Genomic DNA, 20,642 nt, shown 5'->3' on the forward strand with positions numbered 1-20,642 from the left:
AGCTTCATCTGTATTTACAGCCACTCCCCATTGTTTGCATTGCCGCCTGAGCTCTGCCTCCCATCAGATCAGCAGCAGCGTTAGATGCTCATAGGAGTGCAAGCCCTATTGTGAACTGCACCTGCCAGGGATCTAGGTTGGACGCTCCTTAGGAGAATATAATGCCTGATGATCTCTCACTGCTTCCCATCACCCCCAGTTGGGACCGTGTAGCTGCAGGAAAACAAGCTCAGGGCTCCCACTGATTCTTCATTATGGTGCGCTGTATATTTCACTATATATTGCAATGTAATAATAATAAGGCACAATAAATCTAATGTGCTTGAATCATCCCAAAAGCTTTCTCCCCACCTCCACCCTGGTCTGTGGAAAAACTGTCTTCCATAAAACCAGTCCCTGGTGCCAAAAAGGTTGGGGCCCACTGTCTTATATGATATATAAAGTGCAAGTTCTATGCGTCCCAGAAAAGGATTTTAAAGGTAATTCATGGTGTGTATCATGGCGTCTATCTTGTTACACATTAGTAATACTTTGAATGTGTAAAGTGCTTCTCCCTGTTCTATTGGATTTATCTTTGAAGTAGCTCATAAAGGTAAAGACATGAGTATAGAAAACATTCCTTCACTGGCCCTATTTTACAAATTAAGGAACAAAGACTGGATGCAACATGTGGCAGATTATGCGAAAAATCTAGTAGCTGAGCAAACGTAAGAATTCAGGTTCCCTGGATTCCAGGACAGAGTTGACTTCCCCATCTGAAGTGATACATGAGCACAATAGGTTTTCATCGTCATTCAGATTATAATGCTTCCTTTTACTCTGATAATATTGCTGATATTTCTAGAAATAGCTTGTTCATCCATTTATTAATCTCATAAAGCCCTGACTGGGGGAAAGGGAGTGGAAAGTGGTCAGAAATGGGGCTGGAACAGTAATCAGGAAGCGGGAACCTCCATTGCCTCAAGAGCTAAGTTCAGTGTCAGTCCTTTGTCTCGAGGGCAACAGGGAACTCTGTAAAGGTATTTAAGTTGGGGAATGTAGTGATCAGCAGCATTTGGCAGCAAATCACCCTGGGCTGGAGTGGGCCTGACAGGAATGGGCAAATCTTGGGGCAGGAAATCCAGTCAGAAGATTATGACGATAAAGCAGGTGAGAGATGTTGGTGTCCCAAGGGCAAAGGGGGATCCCATCAAGACATGAGAACCGCCACGTCATTCTTTCCCCAATCCCACTGTTTCTAGATTTTTCCTTCTAGGAGGCCTGCAAATGTGTTTCCGGGAGGAAAATCCGTCCCTGCTATTTCTCCAGCCTTCCCTTGTTACCGGTCCGGCCCTGCCCCTTTAACATTCAGGAATGAGAGTGGAAGCAGAAGGCCCAGGTCCCCGGGGGTCCCGACGCCCGGATTCCACAGCCTGTGAGGGTCCCTTGCGCCCTCTGCGCCCTCTGGCCAGGGGACGAGGCCACTGGCACTACGTCGTGACTTCACCAACAGCCTGCAGTACTCGTTAACGAGATTTCGCCAGGCCCCTTGGACTAACGCCAGGATTCTCGGTGCCCGCAGTCAGCGCTCTGCGATTAGACAACGCCCCACAGGCCGCAGCTCTCTGCTGACCCTCAGCAGCGCTGAGAGCGGCGCGGACGAGCCAGCAGCTGCTAGCTCTCCCACAAGGCCGAGCGCGGCCAAAGGGCAGCCCCGCCCCCTCCGCCTCCCCCAGCTCTATTGGCTAGTGCGCCTGCCACTCAGCCGCGCGCCGGACCCCGGCTTCGGGCCTGGAGGAGGGATCCCAAGCCACCTCGGCTCGCTTGTCTTTGAGGTTTACTGTGTTTGGCATCGCAGTTCCGACGCCAGCCGCCGTTTCGCGACCCACGGCGGACTTGCATAAACACTTTCTAGTTGGAATCTCACCCTGTGAGGTGGGCAAGGTAGTGATATTCCTGTTTGACGCCGACAGAAATAAGAGAGATTGACTCTCAGAACCATGTGGCGGGATTTTAAAGGAGGATCTTAACAGTGGCTCCGGACAGACCCGTGTTTTCTGCGCCTAGCATTAACTACGTCGTTAAACCCTTCTGAATTTATTTCGTCTGTGAAATGGGGAAAAGATAGCCACCTTGCATAACTGGTGAAGAATTCGTAAACTGACAGAAGAATCTAGTAAGAGGACTGGCCCGTGGTCGGCTCTTAATGGTGTGTGTGGGGTTGTGAACATTCCCAGGTCTTCTGACCTCTAGTCTGGGACTCTTTCTGCTAAACTAGGGATTCTTAGAGGTCCAGAGACTTCGGGAGATCCAGGGGCATCTTCAAGGGGGTCCCTGAGTTCTAAACTGCAGAGGAACACTCTTAAGAGAGATAATAAATATTTCCACCACATCTGTTATGGATAATATATATTTTGTCATCTATTTGCCAGAGACTGTTGTAAGTGCTTGTATACATTAAGTCACTTAATCTTTACAGTGAACACTAAGGTACATCCTATTATAATTCCCATTTTACAGAGACGTTAAATACCTATCTAGCTAAAAAGTGTGGGAGCTGTTTTACATTCACGCAATCTAGCTGATAAAGCCACACACCTTAATGTTTGTACTATATATTATTGTGCAAGAGGTGTATTTGATAATGATTCTTGTGTCACCATTTACAAGATGCCTCTGACTTTTATTAAACTCTCAAAGGGCAGGAAAAGAAAAAAAAAACACAGAGGAACCTAAACCCTAAATCAGAGACAGACTACATGCAGATATACAAATGGATGATAAGAAACCAAAGTTGTGGCTACCATGTTTGCAATTCCGTTTTAGCTGAGTGCTTTGGACTATCACGTCCCTCAGTGGCTCCCTGGAGGAAGAATGATTGAATGACAGGATTGGAATGGAATGTAGCCATCATCTTGTCTGACCACACAGACACCTCCCAGCAGATGAATGCATCACCTCCTCATGATAATTTTGAAGACTTTCTGAGAAAGTGATAATATTAGCCTATTACCTCACAATCACAAGGAACACTACAGTGACTACAAACCCTATGTGCCTCATTCAACAGGTGTCACAGAATAAAGAAAAAGACTGGGAGAGAGATGGGAGCTGATAGACCAGAGGAGACCAAAGACTGAAACTGAAGACTAAACCATGGAAATTGGGAACAAGCACTTACTCGCTTAGAGGGTGAAAAAAGTGAATTTGCCTACAGGGCCAATTTGGAAGCAGCTCTCCCTGGGAGCCAGGTTAGAATTCCTACTAAGGTGTCCTTGGCCTCTTCAGTGGTGGTGGCCTTGAACTACACAGCACACTTGCACACTCAGCTTCTGAATGTCCAGAGCAGTCCTGACTCTTGCCTGAGAAAAATACTCAGGTTCTTGGGCTTCATCTCTCCCTTCTGCCTTGTTTTCCTCCACCTTTCCAGGTCAGCCTGCGGAATATGAGATGTGAGGAGAGGGGTGAGTGGAGGCTGAGTTTTGACCAATGTTATATGACATTTGAACCTGACCTATGGCAAAAGGAAGATCCTTTGGGAGGCAGGCCTATGTTCTCATCCCTTTTTCTGCCCCTTTGGATCAATTAGCTCTCAATCATTGTCTCTGGGACTGGTAAAGAACAGAGAGGGGCACCGGACAACATCAGCCAAGTAAAAGTAGTGTGGGGGTTGGGTCCCAAGTGATCTGTCAACATCCTGAAATGATATTTTGAGTGACCAGAGAAAATGCAGTCTCCATGAAGGAGGGAAGTCTAGGGTGATTCCTGTAGAGAAATATTGGTTGTGAGATTTAAGGGGTGAAAGTGAGATAGACAGGAAATGAGGCAAGAGGCTGAGAGTCAGTGGCACCACTTGCTTTGGAAATGGAGCAAAGTCTCCAGCAAAGGCTGTGAAGCTCACAAAAGCTTGGTCCTGGGGTGAGGTGTGGGGAGGGTTGGCCACATAGGACAAGAGCAGGGCTGCAGAGTTAAAGGCCCAAGGACAAGCAATGTGACTCTCTTTCCAGCAAGATTGGGACCTCACCAAACTACCATCTCCCAAGCCCTTCCATCCAACAACTGGATATTCTCTCTATGGCATGAATAATAGCTATTGTGCCACATGGTATGCAAAGACAATTATTATAGATTTGCTTTGTACTGGGCCTTTGCTAATTGGCTATAAGTGCTAACCTTTCATAAGTGACTCTAAAAAGGATGATTTCTGCACAGCTCTCTAAGCGTTTGTGGACCCAGTCAGGAAAGCTGAAAGAAGCAGCAGGCTTAGCAGACCATTCTGAATAGCTTTGGAGACATAAGCCAGGGAGACCCAGAATGAGATAAGGAAACCAGTCTTCTCATTTGGAACCTAGAACATTTGAATATGGACACTTTGATGTTCACCTTGGCACCATTAGTATTGAGCAGATTTGTTAAGTATTAGTTTGAACTGTATGATGTGCTGATATTCAGCTGTTTTTGATGCACAAAACATAGCAATTTCCTATGGCTGAATCTAATAAAATCCTGAGGTAATAAGATATTCTAAGAGATGTTAACTTAGTTGACTGGGGGAGAATGAGGAACTTTAGGGGCCTAGGTCTCTAGGAGTGAGTGTTCCCAATTATAAACAATTCATTAAAAAGAGGCTTGCAGGATCTCCAGTTAAAAATTCTAGTTTCATTTACTTATTCATTCATTGTAACAATATCAAAAATCATTGAGCATCTCCCATGTGTCAGTCACTGTGCTAGAAAGACAGAATAAAATGATGGTCACTGCCCTGAAGGAACACACAGAATAGTGGGAAAGGAGTGAGGATGGTGCAAGTGGACAAGGCTATAGGGAGGGCCCTGGGGAAACAGAAGAGGAACAGAGAGAATGATTCTGGGGAAGGAAAGGAGGAAGAGGAGGAGAGGTGTGGTCTTAGCCAGAGAAGGTTTTGATGTGGGAAAGACAAGTAATAATTAACCAAATAGGAAAGGCAGGAAGGAAAGTTCCAGACAAAACCAGGCAGAGATAACCATATGATTTAAAGAAACAAGTTATATTTAGAGTGAATATAGGTATATTAAGTCTACAGAAAGGCATTTATCAAAGGGCTTTAGGCGTCTCCAAGTCAGGAACTATGTCGTATTTACATTCATATAGCCAGTGTTGTGTCCAGGACCATACCTAGCACATGGTAGGTGCTTGGTAGATGTCAAAATAAACTGGCCTGGGGAAAAAAGTCTGAAATTGAAATATACCACAAATTTAAAAGAACCTTTTTCTTTCCTGCTCCCATTAGTCTGAATTGATGAGGTTTCAATGTATTACTTGAAATGTTATGGACAAAAACATTCATTTGCAACCTATCTCTAGAAAGAGATGTGGTTATGTAACCTTTTAATCTGTGTGTCTAAGTAGATGTCAAAAATATGTGTTGCCTTGAGGACTTTTCTAAGTCTGTTCAATGTTGCTATAATAGAATACCTAAGCCTAGGTAATTTATAAAGAAAAGAGGTTTATTTAGCTCACAGCTGTGCAGTCTGGGAAGTATGAGAAGGATGGTGCCAACATCTGCTCAGCATCTGGTGAGAACCATGTGCTGGGTTAAAAAACATGGCAGAGAAGGTCACAGGGGAAGCGAACATTTGTGAATAGAGGCAAAACCTAAGGGGCTCCTGGTTTTATACCAACCCACTCTTGTGGAAACTAATCCATTCTCATAAGAACTAGTCTAGCCTCCCCAGAGCAGGCACTCAGTCACTTGGTGAGACCCACGACAAGCCATTCATGAGGGATCTGCCCCCATGACCCAAACACCTCCCATTAGGCCCCACCTCCCAACACCACCACACTGGGGATCCAATTTCAACATGTGTTTGGTGGGAACAAATAAACCATATCCAAACCATAATAGAGACTTTTTCAGTTCCTTATTTTGAATATTTAGTGTGTACTCTCCATAGGCCAGATGATATAACAGGCTTGTGACCACAGTGGTAAATAAGACAAATATAGACCCTGCCTTGAGAGAGTTTAATATTTAGTAGCTAAAACAGTTATTATCTGTTAATTTGCCTGGATGAATCAGAGAAGGCTCTCAAATGAAGCAGCCTCTGGAAGACGAGGGCATTCCAGGGAGGAAGGGCGGCATATGCGCCAGCATGGAGGCGGGAGGAGACAGCACGATGTACCTGAAGAGAAACAAATAATGAGTGCTACGTGGGGCTATTGGAAACGAGAAGGAAATGTGGAAGAAGAAGTTAAAAAGGTGGACAAGGGTTAGCTCTTGAAGTGTCTTGAAAAGGAGTTTGTATTTTATTTTGCAGTCAATGAAGAGCCATTGGAGGATTTTAAATAAGGAACCGAAAAATGGAGTCTGAAAATAGAGGCACAGAGACCGGTAAGTTGGTGGTTGCCAATCAGTGGTCCAAGGAAAAGATAAATGAGCAGAGCCGTGATCAGGACCAGAGAGGAGGCAACAGAAGAGAGATGCTCAGGATACAATCGATGCGCTTCGAGAGTGACTGGAGGTGGGGCACTGTAGAATAAGTGACATGGAGAGATCTAGATTGACCTCTGGGCCTACAGCTCAGGAAAGTGGGTGGGAGGTGGCATTCAGAGAGACCAGGAGCACTCCTTATCTTTCAGAGCCCAACACATAATCACCAACAGCTGACTTATGAATAAGATCTTGGGGTCCTTGAAACACTGAAACACTGGAATTTTTAGAATTTTACATTCTTACTGCCGAAGAAAACCCCTTGCAAAGAAAAAAAAACAACTTAAGAAAAGTAAAAGTATTTAAAAGGCTCCAACTTCTCCCAAACACCTCCTCTTTTCTGACTCTCCCAATTGTATAGTCAAAGCAATAATAGCAGCCACATATTAAGTCATTACCATCTATAGCCAAATAACTGCAAAACCACAAGAGGGCAATGAAAATGGCCATAAAGGCACAGAGTAGTAATTATTTTCCCATTAGCACCAGCTACGCTAATATCAACATAGAACAATTAACATTCCTAACCTCATAATTAGGCTATAACCTCTGCATGTCTTGCCAGAGTAGATTGATGAATGGCACAGGAGGAATAAGCAACAATAAGGCAGCCGTACAGTGAGACCACCGCATCCTCACCTTGTCTGCGGGTGATCCACAGTGCTGTTGGATAGAAAGGCAGTGGGAGAACTTGGTTGTGATTTCCACTGATCTAGCCAGTCCCCAGCTAAAAACCGTCTAATTCAGCTGCACTTTCTTTGAGTCCCAGGAAGTGAGTGTTTGAGTGGGAGAAAAGCTACAGCAGTAATAACACAGAAGGCAGAGTCCTTTTGCATTTATATCTCTTTATTCTGTCCATCACTAGGCAACCATTCTTTGTGCTTAAAACTACACATCTTTGTACATGTGACACCTTCTTCTCTGAAGTAACCACTTTGGTTTGCAGTGTGCTAGGGGATATCTATTCTATTTATTTCTGTTTAGGTCAACCACAATGAAGAACAAGCCATTTTGACCTCCATCCTGGCTCATCTCCTCTGTGTTCTCATAGCATCATATTATAGAATGGATCACAAACGCCTTTGCAGTTGCCTATTTATTTGTCCATTTCTCCCTCCAGACTGTGAGTTCCCAGAGGGCATGTCTTATCTATGTTAGTAGCCACATCCCCGGTATCTGGCTCTGTGGACAACCCTCCGTAACTGTTGGAGGAATGAATGAATGAGTGAGTGAGTGAATGTTTTCCCTGAAATTCAAACCTTGGTGGTTGAACTTGTCATTATTTGGTTTACAGAACAAGCTAGGCTGATTGAATTGACTTGGCCAGGCAGAATTAGGCAAAATGTAACACAAAGAAGATGAGTACACCAGCCTTGCTGATTGAGGAGGTCAGCTGTGGATGAGCCAAGTGCCAGCTGCCAGCTGCAGTTGCAAGGCCATGTTCTTCTTCTAGCTAGGAACATTCTGTGGCAGAGACTCACCCAGGGGTCTGAATATCAGAATCACAACCAGAAAATGGCTCATTATTGCACAGACAAATAATTGGTGGCTCTCTCCAAGTAACAGTGTCTTAAGTTAGGTTCCCTAGAAGCAGATTATAAAATGAAGACTCTTGGTCAAGTGATTTACTGAGCTCATGCTCTCAGGAGAAAAGGAGTGAGAGGAGCATAATAGGCAGGGAGAAAAGCTAGAGGAGAGCTCAGCTGGCGACTGGCTGCAGCCTGATCACCTTGAGCTATGGAGCTGGCCAACCCTTTGTCTCTCTGTGTGGATTAGTCATTGGCTGTGGGCTATCCCTGGGGGCAGGAACCATAACCTCCTAGTGAACACAGCTCTTATTTCAGTAGAGAGCAATTATCTGGAAAAGTGGGCAGCTGTGAGCTATTGAAACTCAGTACCCAGAGCTGTAGGATGGGTGCACGGCTGGTAAAGGTGCTCTGGGCATGGCACCTCCAGCATCTACCGGAGTTGGATTGTGTGAAATATTGTTGTAGTCACTTCTCAAAAGAATACATTTATGCAGCCAACAGACATATGAAAAAATGCTCATGATCACTGGTCATTAAAGAAATGCAAATCAAAACCACAGTAAGATGCCATCTCACGCCAGTTAGAATGGTGATCATCAAAAAGTCAGTTAACAACAGATGCTGGAGAGGATGTGGAGAAATAGGAACGCTTTTACACTGTTGGTGGGAGTGTAAATTAGTTCAGCCATTGAGGAAGACAGTGTGGCGATTCCTCAAGGATCTAGAACTGGAAATACCATTTGACCCAGCAATCCCATTACTGGGCTTATATCCAAGGGATTATAAATCATTCTACTATAAAGACACATGCACAGGTATATTTATTGCGGCACTATTCACAATAGCAAAGACTTGGAACCAACCCAAATGTCCATCAATAATAGACTGGATAAAGAAAATGTGGCACATATACACCATGGAATACTATGCAGCTATAAAAAAGGATGAGTTCATGTCCTTTGTGGGGACACGGATGAAGCTGGAAACCATCATTCTCAGCAAACGATCACAAGAACAGAAAACCAAACACTGCATGTTCTCACTCATAAGTGGGAGTTGAACAATGAGAACACATGGACATAGGGAGGGGAACATTACACAGTGGGGCCTATTGTGGGGTGGGAGGGTAGGGGAGGAATAACATTAGGAGAAATACCTAATGTAGGTGATGGGTTGATGGGTGCAGCAAACCATCATGACACATGTATACCTACGTAACAAAACTGCACGTTCTGCACATGTACCCCAGAATTTAAAGTATAATGAAAAAAACGAGTTAAAAAAAAGAAATATTGTCATAGTAATCACTACCGATTATTGAGCACCTTCTATATGCCAAGTGCTGTGCTAAATATATGTATTTGCTCAGATACTCCTTTGGATACACCTGTTAGAAAGGTAATATACTAGCATTTCCATCCGACAGATGAAACTCAGATTCATGCTTAGAATATTTCCTTTCTGTGTCTACATTCCTATGATAGAATCAGGATATTGCACCTCCAACTGGCCTGAATTCCATGCATTCATTCTACTCATGAATTCCACCAATGCTTTTGAGCACCTATTACGTACCAAGACTAGGCTAGGCCCTAGGGATATATCAGTGAAATGATAGTCTTGGATCCTGTCCTCAAAGGATAAGACTAAGCCTCAGGCCTAGATCCAATGTGATCTAATTAAAAAATATTATTTGGACATCTGCTATGTACATTCTGATTCACCACGCTTAATCAAGAAAGAATCCAGACCCCGTGCCTCTGTAAAAGTCCACTTGAATCCCTCACATAAAACATGCTACTAGATTGGGAAAACCTGTTTTCAATACTGCATACAAACCAAGCACGGCAGGCACCTTCCCTGTGCATGAAGATTAAACTTGGTGATCTCTAAATTCCCTTCCAGCTATCACATCGTCAGATTCCCACCTCTGACCATCCACAGTGCTCATGGCTACACCTTTACTGGGGACTGTGATGATCTGTTTTATGTGTCAACTTGGCTAGGCTATAGCCAGTTACTCAATCAAACACTTATCTAGGTGTTGCTATGGCAATATTTTGTAGATGTGATTAACATCTACAATCACTTGCCTTTAAGTAAAGGAGATTATTGTCACTAGTATGGGTGGACCTCACTCAATCAGTGAAAAGCCTTAGGAACAAAACTGAGGTTTCTCTGAGGAAGAAGAAATCCTGCCTCTGGAGTGTACCTTCACCTCTTCCTGAGTTTCCAGCCTGCCAGCCTGCACTACAAATTTTAGACTTTCAAGCCACCCCCACAATCACTTAAGTCAATTCCTTGAAATAAAACTCTCTCTCCCTCTTTCTCAACACACATACACACACACACACACACACACACACACACACACACACACACACCTCTCCTGTTGGTTCTGTTTCTCTGGAGAACCCTGAATGACACAGGGACCCACCATGTACTTTTCTTATTGTAATATCGTCTGGTATATACAGTTTTACAGCTTCTGATGTGCATAGTTTTGGCCCATCCGGGTTACTAGTAGGCAGATGAAGCCCATGCTTAGAACACCAACAAAACAAGGGTACTAGAACATGAGAAAAGCTCATCTTCAATTCAATTAGCTTAACCAGAGTTTTGCAATAAGAACATGCAGAAATTTTGCTTACTCATAAATTCTGGGTTTTTTAAAAAATTATCTGTATGTGGGTGGGAAGGACTATAATCATTTCAGGTTGGAGCCCCTAAATGTATTAATCCAGCTCTGTACATCTCCAAGTAGAATATAAGGTCCATGAGGTCAGAGGCCAAGCCTTGGTTTTTTTATGAGCCTATAGTACCCAGTATGATGTTTTACAGATAATCACATACATAGAAGGTGCTGCATCAACCTATTATTTTCCTTTTGTTTTATTATCCAGAATATATTAACTTTGGGAAATGGGAAAAACAGGCTCAGAGAAATGCAGATTTGTTCGTTTTTAGGGAAATTGATTTACCGTCTCCAAAGGAGAGGCTGCTTCCTCCATATGGCTAGATTTATTATCTGGAAAACAGTCCAGAGACCAGCCTTTCTCTTGTTTCTGTGTCCATTGGCAGGTGCTGGGAGTCCAACTGACTGACATGTGTCAGGCTTTGTGAGTGTTTTAAGAGAGATTCATTTTGCAACAGCACGAAGGCAGGCTGTCCCAAGCCAGCAGCAAGCATTGTTGGCAGTGGAAGGGATTAAAAGGACTTTCGCAGAGACTCAGAGTCTAGACTCTTTCTGGAACACAACCTGGAATAGCAGTGTGATGTGTAAACAGCAGATGTCCAATAAATTTGTGTTTATAGGCTAGCTGACCTTTGACCCCTAAATGAGTAACATCCCTGATGGAGTATGTAGAAAGGGGTCCAGATCCTTAAGCAAATAACTTCCACTTCGGGTGAGAATCTATCAACTTGAAAAGAGTTGTTTCAGCCATAAAAAGGGACTTCAGGTTGAGTTCAGCCTGTGGTGGGAAACTTCCACTAACTTGAGTGTGCACCCTGGTCTCTCTTACCCAACCAAAAACAAAACTGGTCATACAGCCTGACATTACAGAAATAGAGGATAGAACTCGGAGCCCAAGAGAAATATGTGGAAAGTCTTCCAGAATAAGAAAATTAGGAGAATTATAAGACAACTGTGTGTAGGGGTACCCCAAAGGCATTGAAGAGAGAGAAGCAACACAAGAGCCGAATGAACTCCATCTCCCATGCATCTCTGAAAGGTTTTCCTGCAACTCCAGTAATGTTGCCCACTTTCCTGCAGGCCTTGCTGGCCCTGTCCTTCCCTCCTTTCATCCAGTCCCCTCCACACCGGCCAGAGTGAGGCTCTCTACGCCCTCTGTCTACCTAAAGCCGGTTATGTAAAGCCCACAGCCTTCACAGGACACTCAGAAGCTTTCAGAACTAGCTATTCTCAGCCTCTCTCCAGCTGCATCCCCTCACGACGCCTTGCCCCGGATGTTCTTTGGTCACACAGAACTATTTCACATTACTTTAACTACTCCATGCCCTTCCAGCTTCCAGGCCAAAAATGCCTTCAGCCAACCTTTCAAAAGTTCACCAACCCTTCCAGGCCCAGTTCAAAGCTAGCTCCCATCTCCTCTGGCTGAATCAATCAGCCTTTCTTTGATGCTTTCCTAATACTCCCTACTCTCCATGGATATTGTATTCCAATTATTTATATAGTATATTCACACTTCAATTCTCAGCAGAATGTGAGCTCTTCAAAATCTCTGGGCAATGGTTGATTATTTTTAAAATTCTTGGTGCCTTGTTCCATACTTCTCACTTAGTAGGTCCTCAATAAGTAGAGGTAGATAAATGAAATAATCAACTAAGTGACCTACATTGTCAAGCCTGCCCTTCAGCTCACACTCAGGCATTCTCTCAAGCTCTTCCTCCATTTTACCCCATCTGAAAATTGATGCTTGTTAGTGTGTCCAATACTACTGCCGCAGATTTCCATATATGCCCCGTGCCTTCCACACAGACTCTGTGCTCATGTTGCAGGAAATAAGCTTCTCAGGCTGTACCGCATCCAGCACCAAGCAATGTGAATATGGGGTGTCCAATAAACACTAATTACGTTAATGATTTTTGATATTTTTCTGCCATTCAGTTATGTGCTTTGAAGAAAGACATAATGGCACAGAGTCAAAGGCCAATCTGAATTGCAGAGAAATCCACTTGTTGGTGGGGGGCATTGGGTGCACTCTCTGCCTTCCTGCAATCATTCTCTATCCACTGCGGGTGGGTGGCCCTCAGACACAAAGGGATCCATCCCACTGCAGGGCCCTGTTTGTGGAGGGGCTGGTAAGTAACCTCTCTCAAGTCAGGTGTAGCTCTTAGGCCAGGAGAGAAGCTAGAAACATGCTGTGGCACCCAGTTCCAGGTCTCCAAAGACCTTGCCTCATTTGACTGGGGGTTGCTCTTCAGATCGAACTGAGGTATAATTCAGCTTAAATCAACATTCAGGACGAGCCGTAACAAACAACAGCTTTTCATTGCTGCTGTAGCTCCATAAGCAAGATTATCTTAGCAATTAGAGGGTAATTATTGTCTACAATCAGAAGGGGAGAAGTGTCAGAACGAGGCCAGCAGAAGCGGTGACATAATGGATAATTTATTAGATGGTGACTGGATGTTTTTCTCTCTCCAGGCCTTTGTGAGAAAAACACCCAAATGCCACAAGTGCATCCCCAGGGAGCTGCAGGGTGGCAGGAGCTGAGGATGCAAAAACATAATTGCCTTCTATCTACTCTGATTTGAGCTTCATCAAATCCTTTGGCTCCCAAGGCATTCTGCAGCAGATGTGTGCACAATATTCCAGCACTAGGACTTGTGTCTGCGGGTACTGCTCGAGGCCCAAGAGTCTGAGGGTCTGCAAAGCCTCCAAGCCCTTCCCCTTCCTCCCAGGCCTCAGGGCCTGTGCTGGCCACCCTCCTATACAGCCCTTACTTGGCATTCTTGCTAAGTCCTGTGGGGGCTCCATCCTTGACTCTTTTCATTCCACGCTGATTTCTTCTGGGCTCTGCGCCTCAGGGGAGAATTTGCAATGCTAGTAATAAACAAAGAGTACTCATGATAAAAAATGAATTTTGCTGCCTTAAGAGAGAACAGCAGAGCTTAAGGGCTTTTGTAGGTTTCTGAACAGCCACCTATCTTTTCCGGCCGTTGTCCACCCATGCACCCATCCATTCTGTAAAACTGTTTTGTGCTCACTGTGCTCAAAAAGCAGGAAGGTTTTTCCCCAAGGTAGTTCACAGCAGAGTGAAATACAGACTAGAAACCAGATAAGCACCATGAGGCGATTTGAAGATAAAAGATCATTGTCCTCTACCATAAACCATGAGGCCTTAGGGAGACATGAGTATACTCACACCCTCTGCCATGACAAGGCAATAGCTTATACATGGGATTTCAGCTCCCCAGAAGAGCTAAATAAGGGAAACCTACCAATGCCAGTGTTTGGTCACATAGAAGGCGCTGAAAAACCCATGGTGACCAAAAAGGCCAGTGGTTGCCCCACCCTCCAACACACACACACAGACACACACACACACACACACACACACACACACACACACTCTTCTCCAATTTGACCCAGCCATACTATTGCACCTCTCTGACACAATAGGCTGTTTCATATACCTTTGCTATCTTTATGTTTGTCTTCCAGGGCCTGGTCTGCTTGGTGAGACCTCAGCAGCTTTGGAACCTGCTTTTCTAGAGACCTCTCCAGAATCTCCTGGCCAGGTTCAACCTCCACCATTACTGTGCATTGTCCAAATCTTCCTTGCACTTAGCACCCCGGCGCATGTGTGTGTGATCACAGGCCAGCCAGTGAGTGTGCACTTGGAAAGTTCACTCATCCTTAAATCCGTGAGGCCCAGAACAAAAACAATCAGATGTTCTGAAAAGTATGAGTGTTAAATACTGAAGTATCTCCTTGTTAAAATATTCTTCTTGATCTGTCTCTCATATTCAGTCATTCACTAACTCAATTTCAGACATTTATTGAGCACCTACTATGTGCCAGACATTATGCTCAGCCTACCTGTCATGGTCTGTTGAAAAGAATCTTCTAAACCTGCATCTTAAAATTACCTTTGGTGGTTGTGCTGATAATGTGTATTCAAGTCTTGTGGTGAACAGGAGGAAAAATATATCATCTTACATTTGCACAGGTTATTTATTTGTTATAAAGCAGCTTCAAACCCTTTGGTTAAGACCTCTCACAGTTGAGCAAGTAGAGTTGTGCTGAATTCTAACATAGGGAACCATGGGGGGCAACATGGTTTGAAAATCTGAGCTGTGTGTCTTCTCTGGAGAGAGCACATGCATCCACTAGCTCCTGACCCCACTTTGAAACAGGGATGGATAACAAATGGCATCAGTGCCACTCAAAGAGTTGTAAGTGGCAGCCAGCTACTCCTCTGCCTACTGATCACTTTGTGTATTCATTTTCCTCTTTTCTCATTTTGCTCTCTCCCATTTCCTATCTTCCCTTGCTTTCTGCTTTCTCTCTTTCTGATGACTTTATCCTCCCTTACATTCATGCCCTTGAAGGGCATTGCTTAGCACCCGCCACTAGGCACTCAAGAGGTTTGCTTCCCCTTTGCTTCTAGGCTGGATTAAACCCACGTTCCAGGATGTGGTATGGGAGGCAGGGAGGGCCAGAACTGGCACAGCCTCTGTGTTCTCAGGCTGCTGATCATTCCATTCCACACCAGACCTTCTGAGGTGAATGAGCTAAAGCAGCGGCACAGGTCTGAGCCATAAACAAGGCAGCACCCAGGAGCAGGCCATTGTTGCTTTGTCTGGTTTGAGCACTCAGCTTTGTACAGGTCAGACAAGACGCCTGGACATGGAGCTTGGGCTCCTGCCCAGGGTTTCATTCTCACTGTCGCAAAGCCACAGATTGGAAGCAGAAAGGCAATGCTTGCTTTCAACCCCCGTGCACACAGAAAAGCCTCCTCAGCCCAGTATCAGCTTCCCTAAACACCACCCAGGGGGCAGTGAATGTTGACTGGTCCTGATTTATTGGAGCAGAAGAGGAAAAGAAATGACAAGCCCTAAATGTCAAGGCGAGGAGGTGTGTGGCCTGGCCGTAAAGAGAGCTGAGAGTGTGCACTGGGATGGGTCACGTGACTAGGATTCTCAAGCCAGGAGAGACCAGGAGCCAATTCAAGTGGGAGGTGTCAGAAATGCAAAGTCGGCTGTAAAAATGTCAAGAGCAAGGCAGGGAATAAGGCAAAGGGAAGACTGCCTTCTGTTTTGTGGGAGGCAGGTTACAAAATGTTAGGAGTGCACATTTACTTTCATGTGTCTGCTTGGTTGCAAGTCGAATCTGCTGTCTGCTGGAACTCCGGAGAACTGATAGGAATGCAGCATCCAGGAACCTGATCCTACCCCAGGGAGTTCTGATGCTACCTTCCTATGCTGCAGAGGACTCTCCTGCTGCAACACTAAGAGAAATTTAGACAGTAAGTCAATCCAGACATGCCCTTGAAAGTGAGATCTTATTGGCGTGGCTTGCCCGGTGAAAGGTAATGAGGAGTAGCTGAGGCTGCACCTGCTCAGGAGCCCATGCGCTCAACAAGAAAACTCCAAGCTTGCTTCAATTTGGCATTGTTTTTAGTGAACATTCACTGTTTTAATTCCATTCACTGTTTCTTATTTATTTGAGATGGGGTCTCTGTCACCCAAGCTGGAGAGCAGTGGTGTCATCTTAGCTCGCTGCAGCCTCAAACTCCCTGGCTCAAGTGATCCTCCCACCTCAGCCTCCCCAGTTGAGACCGCAAGCGTGCACCCATCTTCATTCTTTGTTTCTTATCCTTGCTGGACTACTGCAGGGGTCCTCCTGGAGATGAGATTCTTCCAACCTGAAAAACTCTATAATTATTTCTGCCAGAGCCAGAATCTTCCTGGTCAATGGCTGAAAGGGGGCAATGCTCAACATGGAAATGCATACCTGCCACGCTTAGCAGGAATCTGGCGGGGCTGAAAACCCACCACATACAAGGCACTCTCAGGAGGCAGGAACTGGGCCACTGTCTTAGTTTCGATTCCTGAAATAGGAATCTAGATGCACATGTTTACTGGGGATATGATCCCCAGAAACACAGTGAGGGATTGGAGAAGCAAGATAGAGAGAGGTGGGTTAGCCAATAAAGGGGGTGTGCATGAGCAGGATGCTGCACAGAGCACTTGGGTTTTACTTCCTCTGGAGTCCCTCTCAAAGGCTCAGTGGAAAACACCTCGATTTTCCTGTTGGCAGGGGGTATAAAAAAACGGAGACTTTTTTTTTAACCAGCTCCATCCTTCATTGGTTAAGGGTTGCTCCAGGCACCTTTAACTCTGATGCTCTTCTGGGCTTCCCCATGCATGGGGCTTAACAAATTTCTGTGGCCAGAGAGAGCCATCAGGCAGAGATGTGGAAGCTTTAGGTAAGAAGCTACAGTGTGTCCATGAAGCTGCAGATGACCTGCAAGGGAACATGCTCCATCCACTTGCAACATCCATCATGACAGTAATGTCTTCTCATCTGTGTTCCCAAACATGTGCACATGTGCATGCACACACACACACACACCCACACACACACAAATGCAAATTGTACCTTTTTCTCATTTGTACTCCCCCTCACCATGACCATGTAAAAATCGAGTCTCCAAATAGTTTCAGCCCTGCTGAGCCATATAGCCTTGCCTTGCAATACGAGCAAGTAGAAGCTGTTATCAGTAGCCTCCCAGGCCCCAGCTACTCCATTGTAAATCCATGCCAGTTTCTAACTTCAGCCCAGCTGGAAAGGCTAGGACTTGCGTTGGCTGTTTTGCTTAAGCCCTGCTGAAGGGCAACATGGGGTGATGGGAAAAACTGGAACAGATGTCAGGAATTTGAGGTTTCTTGTGTCCTGTCCGCCAGTAAGTTACATAACTTCCTTAGTTGACTTCTAGAACTTAGTTTCTCCCTTGGTAGAACTAGAGTAATAATACCCGCCCTATTTGCCTCCAAGAGTTTGTAGGAAGACTCAAAAGGAGCCAATACACGTACCTGGAATCACCTTGACATGGCAGGGATGTTCCTTGCAAAGCCTTATCCTGCTCAATCTTCACCTAATTATGTTGGTTTTAGGCTTGAAGCAGGGGCCTTGCTGGCTGACCTCTCAAAGCCTCCCTTTCCCTTGTTCCCATGTGTAGCATTCTGTTTTGGGAGCACAGAATGTCCTCTGGTCTAGAGGAAGCTAAGCCACTGTTTGCAATCAGTCCAAGCAGATCAAGTTAAGGACCAGGCCATTTTGGAGGCACACAAGGACTCCTCTTGGCAGATGGGCATGACAGGCTTGCTTGCAGCCTGAGTGGTTAACAGCCCCTTCCATCTCTTCGTTTGCTCGTATCAAATAGCAAATTCCAGAATCACTATACAGAGTGGTGGATAGGGCAATACAACTTACCCAAAATATTAATAGGCACTCATGAGGGCACCAGCTGTTGTGCCTAGTCTGTGTCATTAAGGCTTGTGTGATGTCAACAGAGAAGCCATTGTTGGCTGGACCTGCCCCCACCAGCTCAACCAGGGAGTGTTTGTCAGTCACTTAGGAAGAGCTGCCTTAAAGGGTGAGTGTGGTTCTCAAAGGTGGGAAAAACTAACAATTCTTGAAGCAGACTCATGGTTTATTGGGCCACCAAATACTGGAGTTGATGCTGAAGTCTATAACAATGGTAACAATACTCAGGGTGTATCCATTGTGGGCCCAGCCAATGGATACTCTGGGGAGTAATGAGGGGAGGGGTGTTGAGTCCTTCTACACAGGCTCAGATAGAAAGGTTCTTACCATCCACTTAGAAACAATGGAAGCAAAGTAACTCTCTGGGACAGAAACTTTGTCGGTCAGGGAGAGGCTTGAAGGAGACTCTAAATGGTTCCCAGAATGAATTCCCACATAAACCTAAAGAATGCTGATGGAGAGAAGCCACTGCTCATTCTGCTTTTTAAGCCAAATAATATCCTTCTGCCGGAACAAAGTTGTTCTTGGCACTTGGAAGTAAATGTGAGGAGGGAATCAAAACACAACGCCTGAGAGACAAATCCATAAGAAATCTGAAGGCCAGGACGTGGTGAAAAGTAATAAAGATAGATGGGTCAGTGGCAGGAACAAAGATTAACTGTACCAGAGGAGATGGCGCTTTGGCTCTGAAAATAGGATTGAGCGAAAGCCGGAAGTGCTGCAGAGATGCACGTGTCCTTCGTTTCCACCCTGAAGGCTCAAAGGAAGGGCGCTGCCCAGCCACACTGAGGCTGCAGGACAGGGTTCTGGAAGCTGGGGCCTCCTTCCCTTATCCTGGAAGGATATTCCACATCTAAATCACCGAAGCTTCATCCTGTGATGCAGAAGCTCTCCCCTTGTGAACAACCAACACAGGAAGTAGTGAAACCTGGTAGAGAGAATATTATCTTTCTCCACCTTCAGTTATACCAGAACTGCCTCCAGGGACTTTGGCAGGTTTGACAAATGGCAGAAGAATTTAGAAGATTTTCTTTGCTGGCAAAGGGAGCCAATGGTTGGGCACAAATGTGCTGCTGCGGTTGTTTGTACAATGAAACTCTAGATTGTAGTCAGAAATGTCAGGTTCCTTTCAACTCTCTTCAGAGCTAATCTAGTTCCCATGTGCAAACTCAATCTATAGCATTTGGGTAAAGAATACTCAGTCCTCTGCTGTGACAAGAACAAATTCATCACCCACACCATACATTGTAGCTAAGGGCATCATTGTGCCCACATGAATCACCAGGCAGAGACGGCTGCCAACTCTGAAATTCTTTACTCATGGAAGACTCACGTATACTAATGCCGACTATTTACGCAAGCACATTTCTCCAGGTGGCCTGGAGCAGTTTACAAGATGCTGGCTCATTCCTCATCATGCCACTTGGAAGGAGAGCAAAAGGTGGGGAAAGAGGAAGGGCCGACATCATCATCTGCATTTTATGTGGGGAAACTGAGGCTCACATAAGCCATAAAGTGAAATGTATAGACATTTATGAGTTAGAAATCGACCATGGAAGAGGCAAAATGAGCTTATCTGAATCATGAGTGGACTATTTCTTGCCCAACAATTTCATGCAGCTCTTCCAACACAACTGTTTTGATACAGCAGCCTCAAAACAAGCCAAAATTCAGACTCGCTGTATTTGGTTTATAACCAGTTTCCCATCTTTCATTCCTTCTCTGACTTCTACCTGACTTCTGAATTTGGTTGACCCTGTTTTTTTGTTTGTTTGTTTGTTTTGTTTTACTTTAAAAGACCCTCAACCCTCTTGGAGTCCTGACCTGCTATTTCTTTCATTTTGAACTTCTACCAGTCCTTTCCTTCATCTGTTACCAATCCATACACCCTTGATGCCTGGAGGTAAGATTGACAATGGAGGGGGGGAGGTGAAGATCAAAGTTGAGGTGAAGCTCACAGATGGCCTGCAAGATGCCTATTTTACTCATCATTTATTTTTTAAAAAGCTGAACATTTATCGGCTGAATCTTTGAGCCATACCAAAATATCCTCATGTCAAAATAGCTGCAGTAAAGTGGTTCTATTAAAATAGCTGCCTCCAAAGAACTGAGAGTGGAGATGTCACCTGCTTCTGGCACCTGACTTTGGTCCTCTTTTGCGTGGCATTGCCTTCTGCTCTGCTGGATTCTGGCGTATGGCTCATCAGAGGAGGCACTAACATCAGGGCTGCCTTTTATCTTGCTGATCCAAGCGAGGACTATGTAGGTGTCACAGATGAAACTCGTCCAGAAGCCGAACAGGATGCTAATGGCATGGCCACGTGTTTCCAGCACCCTGTGAGGCAGCTGGCTGGCATCAATCCTCTCCCCAGCCTCCATCCCACCCCCATCCACCCATAAGCTCTTCTTGGGTCAGAAATGCAATTCTTTGATGGTACCAGACAGCCAGATGATGTTGGAAAGAAGAAAGAAAAAGAAAAAGCAGGTTTCTAAATTAAGCACAAGGCTCGTTTATAAAAATAAATAGCCACAGCCTAGCAACGTGCTCACAGCTCAGCTTTCCTCCGTAATAAAACCTCTGTGGCTGAAGCCTGGGATGACACAGCCTTCAGAGGGCCCCACGCCCTGGCCCTCCTCATGCCCT

The 20,642-nt window shown here is 45.0% G+C and overlaps 1 protein-coding gene and 2 long non-coding RNA genes across 5 annotated transcripts; 1 reads left to right on the forward strand and 2 right to left on the reverse strand.

Moving 5' to 3' along the window:
* Positions 1-1,767: 1,767 nt before the first annotated feature.
* LOC109029277 (uncharacterized) lies at positions 1,768-7,571 on the forward strand. 3 transcript variants are annotated; one of them, XR_002008347.3, is made up of 4 exons: positions 1,768-2,188; positions 3,050-3,230; positions 6,276-6,349; positions 7,433-7,571. It is a non-coding gene; the product is annotated as an uncharacterized lncRNA (long non-coding RNA). The 3 variants fall into 3 exon arrangements; XR_008670973.2 differs by lacking the exon at positions 7,433-7,571 and having other exon boundaries at positions 6,276-7,420; XR_008670974.2 differs by lacking the exon at positions 7,433-7,571 and having other exon boundaries at positions 1,768-2,155; positions 6,276-7,420.
* LOC129526314 (uncharacterized) lies at positions 5,964-17,950 on the reverse strand. Its single transcript, XR_008670975.2, has 3 exons — positions 17,545-17,950; positions 13,447-13,546; positions 5,964-6,140 (listed from the first exon to the last, which is right to left on the reverse strand). It is a non-coding gene; the product is annotated as an uncharacterized lncRNA (long non-coding RNA).
* Positions 17,951-19,990: 2,040 nt separating this feature from the next.
* LOC101141712 (small integral membrane protein 2) lies at positions 19,991-20,377 on the reverse strand. The gene has a single exon (XM_019039514.3). It carries the CDS (start codon positions 20,375-20,377, stop codon positions 19,991-19,993), a length of 387 nt encoding a protein of 128 aa, XP_018895059.1.
* Between the last annotated feature and the right edge of the window lie 265 nt (positions 20,378-20,642).

The sequence above is a fragment of the Gorilla gorilla genome, chromosome 14, assembly GCF_029281585.2.
Source record: "Gorilla gorilla gorilla isolate KB3781 chromosome 14, NHGRI_mGorGor1-v2.1_pri, whole genome shotgun sequence".
Taxonomy (NCBI): Eukaryota; Metazoa; Chordata; class Mammalia; order Primates; family Hominidae; genus Gorilla; species Gorilla gorilla.

What these genes read in the sequence shown, in the direction of transcription:
- LOC101141712 (XM_019039514.3), bottom strand. Translation starts at nt 20,377, where the DNA reads ATGGAGGCTGGGGAGAGGATTGATGCCAGCCAGCTGCCTCACAGGGTG.